At 42.6% G+C, this 15,582-nt stretch overlaps 1 protein-coding gene across 2 annotated transcripts in view; it reads right to left on the bottom strand.

Annotated features, from left to right (window-relative positions):
* Positions 1–15,582, bottom strand: part of RABEP1 (rabaptin, RAB GTPase binding effector protein 1) — a 248,969-nt gene that overhangs the window by 95,382 nt on the left and 138,005 nt on the right. The window contains exon 1 of one of the 2 annotated variants that reach the window (XM_030861643.2): positions 8,540–8,777. The exons of the other annotated variant lie outside the window; for it this stretch is intronic. Coding sequence (XP_030717503.2) covers positions 8,540–8,573 — 34 coding nt within the window. The 5' untranslated portion in view covers positions 8,574–8,777. Of the gene's footprint in view, positions 1–8,539; positions 8,778–15,582 lie in introns of those variants that run through there. 2 annotated transcript variants of the gene reach the window in all.

A 15,582-nucleotide genomic window follows, 5' to 3' on the forward strand; every position in this document is an offset into this window, starting at 1 on the left:
ACGAGTCACATAGATTCCATGTCTGGAATATTCCACTAATATTAGGGACACCATTTTAGGAAGAGCACTAGCAAACTACATGGTATTAGGACATCTGGCTAGCCAAGCAAAAGAAGCTGCAAAGAATGGAGAGGGTACAGAATCCTCACATGAGGAACTGCCAAGATGGAAGCAAGCTCTTTTAAGTATCTGAAGACCCTTTGTGTGGAAGAGAAAATAGAGACTAATTTTGACTCATTCACGAGGCCAGAACCATGGTGTAGAAGTTGTAGGGAAGTGATTTCAGCCCAACAAAGTTAAGAATTTACTAATACAGTTACCACAAAAAGTGGCCATGTTCTAGGAAGACTGGATTTCATCTGTCAGGAGTAAATGCAGAACAAATTTTTGCAATAGAGATGGATCTAACCTGTTAATGGCCCTTCTGTAACTGTCTACTGAGGCTTACTAGGTTCACAATAAAATGAAAGACAGAAGTAGTGTCAGGCAGACTCTATTCCATAGTAGCTAAGAAAGCTGAGAATATAATATCTAGATGGGGGAGGGGGGGAGGCCAGGTGGGCAGCAGCAGTTTATTTATAAATAATAAATATAGCAGGAGCTTAGAGAAAGCAATCAAGTAGACATCAATTTGGGACTAAATGGTAACTATCAAGTTTGTATTGATTTTTCATACACTTAACCAATGGAATAGTAACCCACATCATGGTTCCCCCACCCCCACCCCATTGGATTTCCCACAATAAGGACCCAATCATACCCTGTACTTATTATTCTAACAGCCTTTCTCAACCCAGGTTCCATGACAGAGTTAAATCCTAATGCCCAAGGTATTCAATGTACATAATGAATTAACTTCTCTCCTGTGCATCTAAAATGGTACTGGTTATATCACCTTTAGGATAACTGGGAACATAGCCAAATTATTTTCTGTGTTCTGTGCTTAAGATGAGGAACCCAGCCAAGTATAAACAATCTCATCTGTAATAAAGGTTGCAAAACAACAACTTCCATGAGGACAGGCACCTTGTCTACCCTGTTCGTAGTTCATACTCAAATCATATATGTTGAATAAATGAATGGAGACTACACTTATATTTAGTCAGTTTCTCTTCTACCTCAAGAGTTTTCTCTACCTTTCTTTCTCACACATCCTTTCCTTTTTCCCTTCTGTTTTGGAGGATGAGATCCCTGTCTCTCCTCCTGACACTCAAGCTCTTGATGCATCTTATCTGCTCTTAATTCCTCAGAGATCTAGTCCATATTTATTTTCTCCTTGATAACTTCAGGTTCTCCCTTCTCAGGGGCAGTTCCTCCAGCATCTACAATTATTGAAAAATAAATAATTATCAAGGAAGTCTCAGGATTTCCCTGGTGGTCCAGTGGTTAAGACTCCAGGCTCCCAATGCAGGGGGCCCGGGTTCGATCACTGGTCATGGAATTGGATCCCACATGCCACAACTAAGAGCCCACATGCCACAACTAAAAAATCCCGCATGCGGCAACCAAGATCCCACGTGCCACAACGAACACCCAGCGCAGCCAAATAAGTAAATAAATATTAAAAAAAAAAAAGAAAAAGTCTCATGCGTTCTGACTGTAATCAAGTTACATCCATTCTATGATTCCTTTTTAGCAATGTCATAATGATGCAGCTAGAGAAAGTTCATTCTACATAAACAGAAGCAGTAACCAGAAGACAGGTGACAACCCCACTCTACTACTAAATTCTACTGTTGGCTCTGCTACAATGCACATCACTTCTGCTTCTTTAGTCCTTAACTTCCTGATCTCTAAAATGAGGGAAGATAGTCTTTAAGATTCTTTTCAGGGATATGTCTCTATATCTACTACTCTCTATAGGTTAAATACATCTGCAGTGAGTAAAAGTAATGGTGAGGCAAATTTCCACTTAATTAAAGGATAACCAAAACATTAGAACTAGTCAAAACTAGGATGTCGTGAGTTCCTTCTCTCTCCAGAGGCATTCAAACAGAAATTAGTCTACCACTTGGAAGAGATTCAAGTATCTAATGAGAAAACTGAACAAAGGCACCTTCCTTCATAGCTCTCCCTGTTCTACTTGTAGTAAGTTTCCCCTGTGATCCAACAGAGAACTATCTACTGTCACTAGGCGCCTCCTCATTTCACATTAGTGTGCCTAAAGCCCATTCCCTCCACTAGATCATAAAATTCCTGAAATCAGAACTATATCTCGTTCATTTCCACAGCCCTTCCGCATTACCTGGCACAGCTGTCCTACACAAAAATAAACAGAATTGTTTACTAAATATTCCTATGAAGACTAAACTCAATGTAATGACTGATTATACAAAAAGAGCACATGAAATTTCACTGAATAAAAACCTAGTATATGATGTACTCAAGATATTTTAGAAATCAGAGCCCTTAAGAGTCAAAGGCAGTTCCATCCACAGGTAGTCAGGTAAGACATACAAATTAAAGGATTATTACACAATCCCAGGCTACTGTGTGCTGGGGCAGACTGTGTCAGTCTGTGTTAGTGAGACTGTGTTAGTCAGACTGTGGGGTAAGCTCAGGGCTTTTGTGTTTCTGATCAAGTTTAGTAGTTGGGAGATTTATCAAGTAATAATAAACAAACCAAATATATGGATTATTGAATAAATGGTATTAAAACAATTGGCTTGGGCTTCCCTGGTGGCACAGTGTCTAAGAATCCACCTGCCAATGCAGGGGACACGGGTTCGAGCTCTGATCCGGGAAGATCCCACATGCCGCGGAGCAACTACGCCCGTGCAGCACAACTACTGAGCCTGCGCTCTAGAGCCCGCGAGCCACAACTACTGAAGCCGGAGTGCCTAGAGCCCGTTTTCCACAACGAGAAGCCACCGCAATGAGGAGCCCGCGCACCGCAACGAAGAGTAGCCCCCACTCGCCTCAACTAGAGAAAGCCCGTGCACAGCAACGAAGACCCAACACGGCCAAAAATAAATAAATAAAATAAATATTTTTTTTAAAAAAATTGGCTTTATCCACTTGGAAGAAAAATAAAGTTAGAACACTGTATCACATCAAAAATAAATTCCAGATGCAGGCAGCTTCCCCCAGCAAGCCAGAAAGCAGCTTTCCAGGAAGTTCTACAGACGTGGTCCCTCAATGATCACTGCCCTTCAGAGGGCCACAGCTGTACCCTCTCCAACAAAGTCTGGATTTCAGTTCTGGGAGCAGCCTCTTGAAGATTTGTTCCTTCCCTAGGTGCTCTGCCTTAGCCTTGAGGCAGTAGCTGCTCCCTGTATCTACTATTCCTGTATTCTTTAGGGTTTTTTTTTTTCTCTTAGGTAATCTCCTGTTTAGTTAATAATTCTTTATATTAAACTTTACCTGTTAAATTTAAAAATAAATTCCAGATGGTCTAAAGTACTAAATATAAGAGATGAAGCTATGAAAGTGGTGAAAATGAGATGTTTTCGTTGTTGTTGGGGTTTTTTTGGTTGTTTGTTTTTTTAATAAAAAGAGGTCTTCCTAAGAAACCCAGAAACCATTAATTTTTTAAAATGGTCAAAGGACTTCCCTGGTGGCGCACTGGTTAAGACTCCATGCTCCCAATGCAGGGGGCCCGGGTTCAATCCCTGGCTGAGGAACTAGATCCCACATGCATGCCGCAACTAAGGAGCCCACGAGCTGCAACTAAGGAGCCCACATGCCACAACTAAGACCTGGAACAACCAAATAAAAATAAATGTTTTTTTAAAAAGTGATCAGGTCTACATAAAAATTAAAGCTTTCTGCACAACAAAAGAAAAAATAAATATATATAATTACTATCAGGAAAGTACAAATTAAAAAGCCATCATTTTACCTACTTAAAACCGTTCAGTGGCTTCCCTTAGAGCTCTAACAGTAAAGCCCACTCAGGCCAGCCTATACCTATTTGACCCTCTCATCATCTCTACCCAGGCACACTGACCTTTCTTCAGTCATCTTACTCATCCTGCTTCTTCCAAAAAGGGACTCCTGCTCATCCACTGGATCTCAGCTCTAGGACCACATCCTCAGAAACCTTTCCTGGACTAACTAAATGGGTCAAATTCCTCAATTACAGCATTGTGTACCTCTCACAGCTGCTCAGCCCAAAAACCTCCTAATGATCCTCGACTACCTCTCTCTTTTGCATCCCATACCTAATCTAAATACTGTTGGCCATGCCTTCGAAATATAACCTCCACCAATGCACCCTGGTCTCAGCCTCATCATCTTTTTCCTGGATTAATGCCTCCCTTGCCTTCCTTTACTCTACTGCCAATCTACCAACCAGAGTGGTTTTTTTTTTTTTTAAATGTTATGTCAGATCACATCACTCCTCTGCTCAAAACATTTTTAATGATTCCCCATAGTGAAAGCCAATCTTTGCAATGCTTCTAGAGCCCAGAAGACCTGCCACCACCCCATTACCTTTCACCTCATATTCTACTACTCTCGTCTCCCTTCCTCTCCCACCTCCTTCCACCCACTGCCCCAATAATTTCATTCTAGCCACACTGACCTCCATGCCATCCCTCAAACATGCCACACACATTCCTTCCCTAAGGCATTCGCAAGAATTGATCCCTATGTCTGGAACACTCTTCCTCCAGATATCCTCATATTACCTCTTCTATCACCTTCAAGTCTCTGGTCAAATGTCATCTATGCAATAAGGCTACTCTGACCACCCTATTTAAAACCAGCCTATCCCCATTCCTTTTACCCTGCTCTATTTTTTCTTTTTTCCATAGCACTTATCACCTAACAATCCATATGTTTTGCTTATGTTTGTTGTTTAATATCTGTTTCTCCCACACTAGGGCAGGGTTATTTATTATCTGTGTTGCCCAGTGATGTATTTCAAATATCTAGAATTGTGCCTGGCCAGTAGTACACGCTCATATTTGTTGAGCAGTTTTGTACTTGTCTGTGGGATTATCTAATTAACGGCCTTCTGATTCACCACCTAGGAACAGGGACTGGGTTTGGGTTTCTTCGTCATTTTATTTCCTAGGGCCTAGCATAAGGCTTGGTCTAGACTGGGCACACAAACATTTGTTAACTGAAGAATACCTTTTTTTTTTTTTGTCTATCACAAGATACAAACTTAAAACAACTGACATTATCCAGGGTTTGTAAAAGTGTAGAGGAAATCCACCCTCTCATATACTATTGGCAGGTATGTAAATTGATACTTTTTGAGAGTAAGCTAGCAATGGTTATTAAAATTTAATTCACTCAGAGCTCATGCCCTTTAATTCACAGTCTTACAGAAGTAAAAGCAAAAGTACCTGAAAAATATGTACAAGAATATTTATTACAGAACTGCTTATAATGAAAAAATTAAAACATCAATAAAGATATAGGCAAATAAATCATGTGTGGTACATGCGTATGACAGAACATTCTTTAACAAGAATGAGATAGATCTATAACATTGAACTGGAAAGTAGTCCACAATCTAGTAAACAGATCGAGGGCTCTGGCATCAGGTGACCTGGATTTGAATCCTGGCTCCCCTCACTTCTAGCTATGTAACTCTAGGCACTTTCAACTTCTCTGTGCTTCAGTTTCCTCATCAATAAAACAGGAACAATATTATAATAGTACCCACCTCACTGATAAGAAGATTTCCTGAAATAATGCATGCAGTGTCTATAGCACATTATATGGCCACATAACCATTTACAAGTATATGATAATTATAGCTAACACTTATAAGCAAAATAGACAAGTTGCAGACCTATGTATGTAAAGCATGTCCATTTCAGGGGAAAAAGGTAGCATGTCTGTGTTAACTATAGAAAAAAGTCAAGAAGGATAGAAAACTTAATACTGGTTTCTTTTGGGAGATGGGAGGAGACACACTTCTTAATAGCCATACTTTTTTAATGGAAGGATTTTAGAATACAGTGTTTTTAAATAAAAAAGAAATGAAGTAAAATCAGAGCAAATGCTTCTAAGATAGAGTTTAACTTAGATTTAAAAATATTAAAATTTTAAAAATTTTACATTCTATATAGTCTTTGAATTATCAAGGTAAAATGAAATAATAAGCTGAAATTTTTTTGACTATTAAAGTTACCTTTGTTCTGAACGAGTAAACTAAGATGCATGATCAAAAAAATAGTTTTCGAAAAACTTACAAAAGAAAAAATTAAAGAGAATTAAAAGAAAATTATTACGTTTTACCCTGTCGATTTACACACAAATGAATTCTTTTCTTAATCTACGATATCTCCATGAAAAATAAACCTATGTCAAAGAAGGAAAAGAAAACAATGTCAATGTAAAATAAAACTGCCTCTAAAATGGGATACCTGGGAATTCCCTGGAGGTCCAGTGGTTAGGACTCTGCGCTCTAACTGCCGAGGGCCTGGGTTCAATCCCTGGTCAGGGAACTAAGAGCACACAAGCCACGCAGTGCAGCCAAATAAATAAATAAAATGGGATAAAAGCTAGATTAAAGTCAAAAAGTAAAGTTATCTTTTACTGCCAGTTTAACTCAAAAGAATTCTGCAACTGTTTGGTTTTTTTGTTTTTGTTTTTTTTTGATATCAGCAGGGCTAGGAAATTCAAGCATGCTTAAAGCTAAAGTGTTAAGAAGTGATCTATGTTAAGTTCAGCCAAAGAGAAAAATTAAATCCCCAAGATGAACTTCTAAGACACTGATACAAAGCGTTCAAATACACCGAATTCTCTCTCCTTCTGTAAACAGTAGCTGTGGCTGCTCATTTACTACATTAACTGAAAATAAATACTGCAATCTATGCAAACTAAATCTCATCCCACGGTCACAGGATTTGAAAAACAGGGAATAAACCTGTACTAAGAATACAAGATTTCCTAAAGCTAATTTTTCCTAGCCTCTTTCAAGTGCTTAGTCACTTCTGCCTATTTACAAGGAAGACCATTTCACATCTAGAAAGAGGCAGGGAATTTTGATTCCAGACTGTCATGTCACCTGAGCCGTCCTAGACGTTTGTTTCCATGCAACTCAAGAGAAGGCAGCTGCCAGCTAAGCATACCTACCCCTCCAGATCAGAACCAGAAGCCACTGGGGCTCTCTCTATTCTGCCTCTGTCTGCAAAAACAAAGAGGTGTTTGTGGAAACGGGAAGTTTTCTTCCCTGACACCAAATGCAAAAGGTGAGGATTAAAATGTAGCCTGAAAACATCCCTGTTTCCTCTAACAGTCGACCAGAAATGCCTCCCTTCTGTTCTACTGAAACAGAAACAGCAACCAGATTCTTACACAACTCCAGATGTGGGTACCAGACATGTCTCCTTAGGCAACTAACAAAACCTAAAACTAGAGGCAAAAAGGCTTTGGAACACACTTCCAAGAAAGCAGCTAGCATTAAAATCTGATAACATTGTTTCAGGTTCCTCAAAGGCAACAAAAGAGAGTAAGGTCTTCATGAAAGATTATTTTAAGAGACAATCCTAGGCAAAGGCAGGTTTTTAAGGACCTACCATGGGCCCAGCACCAAATCCCGACATTCCACTCACACAAGATTCTAAGCACACACGCTGATTACAGAAATACACCTGAAAGAACTCTCTCGCCCAGACACAGCAGTACCTTGCCAAGGACCAGGCACAGTCTTTCCAAACACAACTCCAGGTAGTAAAACCTGGAACCACGTGGTCAATCTCCGAAGCAGAGCTTAAGCCAATTTCCCAGAAGGTCATGAAGGACTGACAACCACCTGGGACTAATTAGGATGGGGCTCTTTTTCCTTCCTTGGATATAAGTGCTATAAAAGACACGCTTCCTCGACTTCACCATTCTCCTCATTATTTCCAAAAAACGCCTTAATAATACTAACCGGTTTACATAATACATGTTGCCTCCTTTCTAAGTAAAATATAAAGGCTCGAATTAACCTCTTTTCATGAGAATACTCAAGTTCAAAAAGGCTAAGAAACCTGCATAGTGCTTGTTAGTGAAGGCTCCAGGTCCTGCAGACGCCCAGGCCCCAGCACTTACCATTAAGCCACAATGCCTCTCAAGGAACGCTACTAAATCCAGCTACTGATCCCAACCAGTTTCACGCCACAAAACTGAGCTCAAAGCGCTCAGTGGCATGGATGGGGGGCGGGGCGTGGGGAGGGCACATCACCACTACCTAAGCAATTTTTTTTTCTTTAACGAATATAGCACATGTTCCTGATTTCCATCCTCCCCACGGGCAGAACCCACGTGCCGGCCCCACCGCTACCCACAGCAGCTCCCTCTCCACGCTCCCCAGCTTCTGCCTGGTCCCCAGCAGCCCCCTCACGCCCCTCCCTCCACCCCCACCCCAGCCAGGGCTAAAGCCGGCACCTCCCGCCCCCTCCCCAGCGACTGCCGCCCAGGCCCCCGCACCGCCCTCGCGCGCAGCCAGCGCCGGAACCCGCGCGCTCCCGCCTCCGCCCGGCAGGGTCACCCCCGGGGCCTGCGCGCGCCCTTCCCGCCGCCCGGAGGTCTCCCCGCGACGCCGGCGCCGGGAAGGCCGCGCCCGCCGCGCCTGCCATGGTGGGCGACTCACCGTCAGGCTGAGGAGCCGGGCCCGGCTGCGCCATGGCCGGGCGGCCGGCCTCGGGGAGCGGGGATGGGCGGGGAAGCGGCGTCCCGGGCTCCCACAGGCTCAGCTGGCGGAGGAGGCGTCGACCGAGCCGCCGCCGCCGCCGCCCAGGGAGAAACCGCTAAGGCTGGAGCCGCCGGCGCCGCCACAGCCGCGGGCAGAGACGGACCCGAGCGCCGACCTCCGCCTCCTCATCCTGACAGCGGGAAATAAGCAGCGCGCAGGCGCGGGGGGATGGGGCGGCACGTGACGTCCCCCTGAGGGAAGGGGCGGGGCTTCGCGAGGGGTTGGGGAGCGCGGCGCGAGGGGGAGGCTGAAGGAGGAGCGGAGCGGGCTGTGGGAGCGCGGCGGGTAGGGGGGGTGGGGGAGGGGGAGGCTGAATAGGGAAGGAGGGGGAGAGGGAAGAGAAGGAGAGTGGCGGCGGGGAAGGCCCGGCCTTGTGCAGGGGCCGCTCCGGGCCCTCCGCCCCAGCACAGAGGCAAAGAAAGAATACTAATGAAAAGAAGGGCGAGAGAGTAGGCTAGTAGTGGCTGGCAAATCCAGCCACTGTCTGTTGTAGCTGTGTGACCTTGGGCGAGTCATTTAACCTCTTTGAACCTCACAGCCTTCGTCTGCAATAATGGCTATTAAAAGTTTAAATGAAGTGAAGTGTGCGGAACTGTGTCTGACGTCCTTTCCATTAAGCACCTATATAGGATGTGACTTTTAAGATCCAGGTACCGTGATAGGTGCTGGGGATACTGCCAGACACAGTTCCTGCACCCGTGAGGGGAGAGGGGAGATAGGCAGACAATACCGCCCTTACACCTGTGCATAGGCACCATACATTAGAGGCGCACCTCTACCCCAGCTCTGTCCACATTCCTTCTACAGGTTCTAGGGGACATGCCCACATGGTGTCTGTGTCTCTCCTTCAGGACCAAGTTCTGGGAACTTGTGACCCCAGAATTCCCTCCCCAAATGGCTGGGCTCTTCCCAGGTCCATCTTCTCTAAGGCAGAGTCTGTGGATCCCTAGAAGTGGCTAAGGGGCAGCTGTGTTTGGGGCAGGGGGCACATCACTTGGACATTTGAGCTTCTGTGTACACAGATCCCTAGTGCAGGAGAGAGAGATGGAAAAAGATGGCAGGTGGCCCAGGGCCAGGGCTCCCACCAGCACCTCATTCAAATGCATAAGCCTGAGGAGTCCAGGAATTCTAAATTTGAACCTGGTCTTCCATGTCATTGAAGATGCATATTTGTCAAGATAGAATAGAATATATTAAGATTAACAGTTGGAGCGATTTATAATTTTAAATAATTTAGGTAGACGTGTTACATCTGTTTGTACTTTTGCCCCAAACCCTGCTAACATTAGGGAAGGACCTATATATAGACTTGAGTTTTTTAAGCAGTTAATATATTCGAATGGCTGGTATGCCTTTTATAGAGCAAGCAGGGTGGCTTCCCCAATCCCCCATTAAATGACTTTCCTGGATAAGCAGATCCATGCTGAACATGGAGACCTTTGTCCAGGATAGGACAGCCCAGTGCACCCTCTCTCTGGTGATGACCAGCACAAGGCAGGAACCATAAAGATAGCAGATGCTGATGCCCTCCACAAAAGGGGCTCCTCCTAGTGAGCAAGAGGCATGTTTATTGCCATTGATAATCTGGGACTTGAAGCCATGCCCTCAAGATCAAGGTCACTCAGAAAGGCTCAGGTTGCTGATCTAAACACGTAGATCTAAACACGTAGAGCTCCCCATGCAAAGGAGGTGGTTGAAAAAGCAATTTGGAAATCACATAGGAGCACGCAGGAGTTATGTACATTTTCATATTTTTAGGTAAACTCTAAGACCCAGGAATTCCACCCCCTAGGCATATGTTTTAAAGAAAATTAGTGTGTGCTCAAAGCCTTTATTAAGTGTAAAAGACATGATTCTTATATTTTGAAAGAAATTGGGAGATAAGATTTAAACACATGTAATGATTGCTTATCAATTACATTGTACATGTGCCATAGGAGACACAAGAATATCTAAGGTGGCATAGTTTATAATACAATAAATAAATAACCCAAGTGTTCATCAACAGAATAGATAAATAAATTTTAAAATATTCATACAATGGAATATGCTACAGCAATAATAATGAACAAACTACAGCTACGTATTCAATGGAGATGAACCTCACAAACATAACTTTGAGAAAAAGAAGTAAATTATAAAATAATACATACAGCATGATTCCATTTATATAAAGTTCCAAAACAGGCAAAACTAAACCTCATGCATACATAGTTGGTAAACTGTAAAGATGGAAAGAGAACCACTGTCGCAGAAGCCGTGACAGTGATTCCTGAACCAGGGAGGGAAGTGCATGGCATAAAGGATAGTACCTAAAAGCCTATCTTCTATGGTGCTGACAATATCATATTTCTTAACCTGGGTCCATTTAAACTAATTGTAAATCTGGGAAGCTGATGTCGTTTAGGTGAGAAAGATTTGGGAATATTTGCCACTTACAAACTTAAAACGAGCAAATTCGATGCAACTGCTGAAAAGCACTCATTCCGTGCTTCATTAATAGAGCCACAGAGACTCTTGGTAGAATTCACCATTGGAAAAAAAGAAAAAAAAAGAGTCACAGTGTGTAAATTACAGGAGGTGATGCCCGTCCTGCACTTTGCCCTGATTAGGTCACATCAGCAGTGCTAGCTGTGTTTGTTCTGGGCACCATTATACGCTGCCGGCTGGCGTGGGCAGAGTCCCAGGGAATGAAGAATCTGAAAATTATTCTCTGATGGAAATATCAGGCAAAAGTACTCTGGGGGTAAAAAAAAAAAAAAAATGACTTGAGCTGTGAAGACTGTCCTTAAATCCTGGAGGTCAGTGGGTACTAAAGAAGAACTTTTTTCAGAGTTGACCAGAGAGAAGGGGCTACCTTTCAGGGAATGAGATCCCTGTCACTGCAAGTGTACAATTAAAGCTGGCTAACAAAAAAAAAAAAAAAAAGCTGGCTAACAATTGGTCAGAGGTGGTATAGAAGGATTCCTGCTACATCTGGGGAACTAGACTAGATCATCTTTACAGTCATTTCCAGCCTCACGATTCTATAATACTAATGACAATAATAAGTTTGCTGCATTTTAAAGTTTACTAGGCACTTTCTCATTTATTATTTCATTTTACTCCTCACAAGAACCCAGAAGGTGGACAGTAGGCACAGAGTAGATAAACCAAATTTTCCTAGATAAATTCCATGTCAAAATTCTATCCTGTGGTTTCTAGCTAGTGCAGGCATATCTATCAGACCAGGTGTCCCAACTTGGCAATCAGCTGATAGTACACAGGAGTGTTGGGGTTCTGTCTCTCTAGGACCCAGATCCTCAAGGGCAGAAAGGGACCAAAGAGTAGGGTTATGGCACCATACTTCTCTGACTTTCAATAATAGATAACTTCAGTGCAGGTGGTGGGGGAAGGACAAGACTCAAGAGGCCTCTACCCCAGGGGCCCTGTCTCCCCACAGGCACATGGAGACTTGGAAATTCCCAACCTGGATGCTGGCTTCCTCACTAAGAGTTCCCCAGGAAGAGTCCACCAGGGACAGACACCATTATATCCTCAGCCACAATCCCCCAGCCTGGTCCCTCTCTCACTGATTATTCCCTTTTGGTACTAGCTTGTAATACTGCAAGAACAGGATCCTCATCAATAGATAGAGACATACAGGAATAGTCATACTACATCTACAACATGTCAGTGTCAGGCAGTAGCTTTGAACCCAAAGTGGTGATTAGGTGTAAAATGAAATTTTAGCTGACGTAGAAAGCAGACAATGAGGGAATTCCCTGGCAGTCCAAAGGTTAGGACTCCACACTCTCACTGCCGAGGGCCCAGGTTCAATCCCTAGTCGGGGAACTAAGATCACACAGCATGGCCAAAAAAAAAAAAAAAAAAAAAAAGCCGAGCTCCCCTTCTAGGATCTGGAGTGGGAAGACGGTGGTCAGTGATCATCGCTGCAGTTGGTCTTTGCCCCAATCCCTCTCCCAACTGAGAAACATATGGGAGAGTGCCACAAACAGAAGGATGACTTCTCTCTCATACTCTAAGGAGATGCAGGTTGATGTCCAGGGAAGAGGTCCAGGCATAGAATCAGAAGACCTGGAATTCTGGCACAGATTAGCTGCTGACCCAGAACACTTTTTTTTTTTTTTTTTTTTTTGATGTGGACCATTTTTAAAGTCTTTTTTGAATTTCTTACAATATTGCTTCTTTTTATGTTTTGGCCATGAGGCATGTGGGATCTTAGCTCCCCAGCTAGGGATCGAACCCACACCCCCTGCACTGGAAGGTGAAGTCTTAACCACTGGACCACCAGGGAACACATTATTTAACCTCTTCGAGCCCTTGTTCACTTATCTCTAAAATGGGGATAGTAGACCAGCCTTATGGCACATCAGCAAGGCTAAAGAGATAAAGCACCTAACCCCTAACATATATATATGGTAGTTGCTCTGTAAATGTCTACTTCCTCTTCTCCTTCTCTCCTTTCCTTCCTTTTTTTCCTAGATCAGTAGTTTCCATCCTGGGGAAGACAGGTCCCTGGAACTTAGAATTCAGTCCATGAAGGTATTCCTGGAGATCCAGGGCAGAAATTCCCAATATTTTCAAAGCCTAACAGAACTGTTCCATTCATACTAGATAATGTCCCAAGACTAAAATGTGAAGTTTCTTTGCTTTGCACAGAAATTATATCACATTGCTTATCTCATGCTGACTAGCAGTTCTTATTCCAGTTCTATATTAACTGGTGATTAATAATGTAGAGGGATTGGGACTTCCCTAGTGGTCCAGTGGTTAAGAATCCACCTTCCGATGCAGGGGACGCGGGTTCGATCCCTGGTCAGGGACCTAAGATCCCACGGGCTGCAGGGCAACTTGAGCCCACGCACTCTGGAGCCTGAGCGCCACAGCTAGAGAGAAGCCCGCACACTGCAACAAAAGATTCTGCATGCCACAACGAAAATCCCGTGTGCCGCAATTAAGACCTGACACAGCCAAATAAATACCAAAAAAAAAAAATTTTAATAATACAGAGTGATCCATTATTATTTAATGTATGTATTTTGCTAGATAGACAAGTATGTTTAGATCTGGTAGTTACTCCCTTCTCTCAGAATTCACCTGTGATAACATTGACTGCACAGTGGTATAATTGCCTGGAAATAAAAATGGCTAACATTTACTAGTGTATACCATGTGCCAGGCACTGGACAAAGTGCTTTACTTTGGATCAACTCGTTTAATCCTCTAAACTGGCAGGAACAATTGTCAAGTCATTTTATAGATGGTGGGACTAAACAGGTTAAATAATTCGTCTAAAGTCATAGAGCAGTAAGTGATAGAGCTGGAAATCAGACCCAGATTGTCTGGTCCAATGCCCAGGTGGGTAACTCCCAAGCTCTGTTGCCAACTAGCTATGTGTCTCTTCCTCCCATTGGGGGAAGATGTCAACTCCCAGAAAATAGGGACAGTCATTTATTTCTAATGTATATCTAGAGCCTAACAAAAGAAGTGCTCAATAAATACCTATTGGATGAATGAGTGAATGGATGGATGAACAAATGAATAACAATAGGAATATATGGAGCAAATAATGAAGAATCCTTGATGGTGAGATGGTCTAGTCTGCAGATTAAACCTGTGTGATTCAATTCTATTTGATCACCATTCATCTTCTTCTCACTTCTCATTGGCTTACAGACCATATTTTAACCATCAATAATAATAATACCCACCACTTAACTGAGCACCTACTATGTGCTAGAGATTCTACCTGTGTTTTCTCCTCGATCCTCATAACACCCCCTTGCAATAGGTTCCATTTATTATCCTAGAACTCAGAGACGTTAAATGACGTGTCCATGTCACACAGTAAATGGAAGAACTAGAATTCAAATCCAAGTCTGTCTCACTCCAAAGTGTATGCCTTTTTGCTGTCAGTGCTGGCTAACCGTGTCTATCAGATATCAGCAAATACCCCTACATTTCTATGTTATTATCAACTGAATGCATTTTTAGAATTTTCAATATCTCCAAAAGTTATGCTTCTTTTTATTTCTCGTTTATTTTTTTCAGATTACTGGATTAAAATTCTAGTTATAATTTTTCAAAGATGCAGATAAAGCAAAGGTAATCCCTCAACCTCTCCTCCTCCCAACACTCACGCAATCCCACACCCCTCTCCAGGGCAAACTACTGTTACCAGCTTTGTATGAATCCTTTCGGACATTTTTTTATGCATCTATGAACATGCAGAAACATGTACCTCTGTTTTATCTTCCTCACATAGATATGATCATATTGTACATTTATTCTGAACTTGCCTTTTTCCTTAATAGTATAGTCAGTACCTATGGCTTTACTTCATTCTTTTTAACTCCCACATAGTTTTCCATTTTGGTAAATGGTTAGGTTAATTAAAGTTTTTCATTACTTACAAGCAATGCTGCAAGGAGCATGCATACCTATCTAGGCACTTATATGAGTGATTTTTCAGGAGACTTACCTACCCCCTTAGAATTACTAGATCAAAAGTCATGAACACTTTTTCATTTAATAGATATTGACAAATTACTCTCAAAAAGTATCACACCAATGATATACCAACAGTGTATGAACACATTTGTTTCTGTACATCTGTGCCAACACTGGTTTTTATCAATCTTCTTTATGTCTGCTAATCTGATGGACAAAAGATTATAGTATATTAATGTCATTTTATTTTTTATTTTTTTAAATAAATTTATTTATTTATTTATTTTGGCAGCATTGGGTCTTTGTTGTTGCAGGCGGGCTTTCTCTGGTTGCAGCTCGCAGGCTTCTCATTGCAGTGGCTTCTCTTGTTGCAGAGCACAGTCTCTAGGCACACAGGCTTCAGTAGTTGTGGCACACGGGCTCAGTAGTTGTGGCTCACGGGCTTAGTTGCTCCATGGCATGTGGGATCTTCCCGGACCAGGGCTTGA

The sequence above is a fragment of the Globicephala melas genome, chromosome 20 (genome assembly GCF_963455315.2).
Source record: "Globicephala melas chromosome 20, mGloMel1.2, whole genome shotgun sequence".
NCBI lineage: Eukaryota > Metazoa > Chordata > Mammalia > Artiodactyla > Delphinidae > Globicephala > Globicephala melas.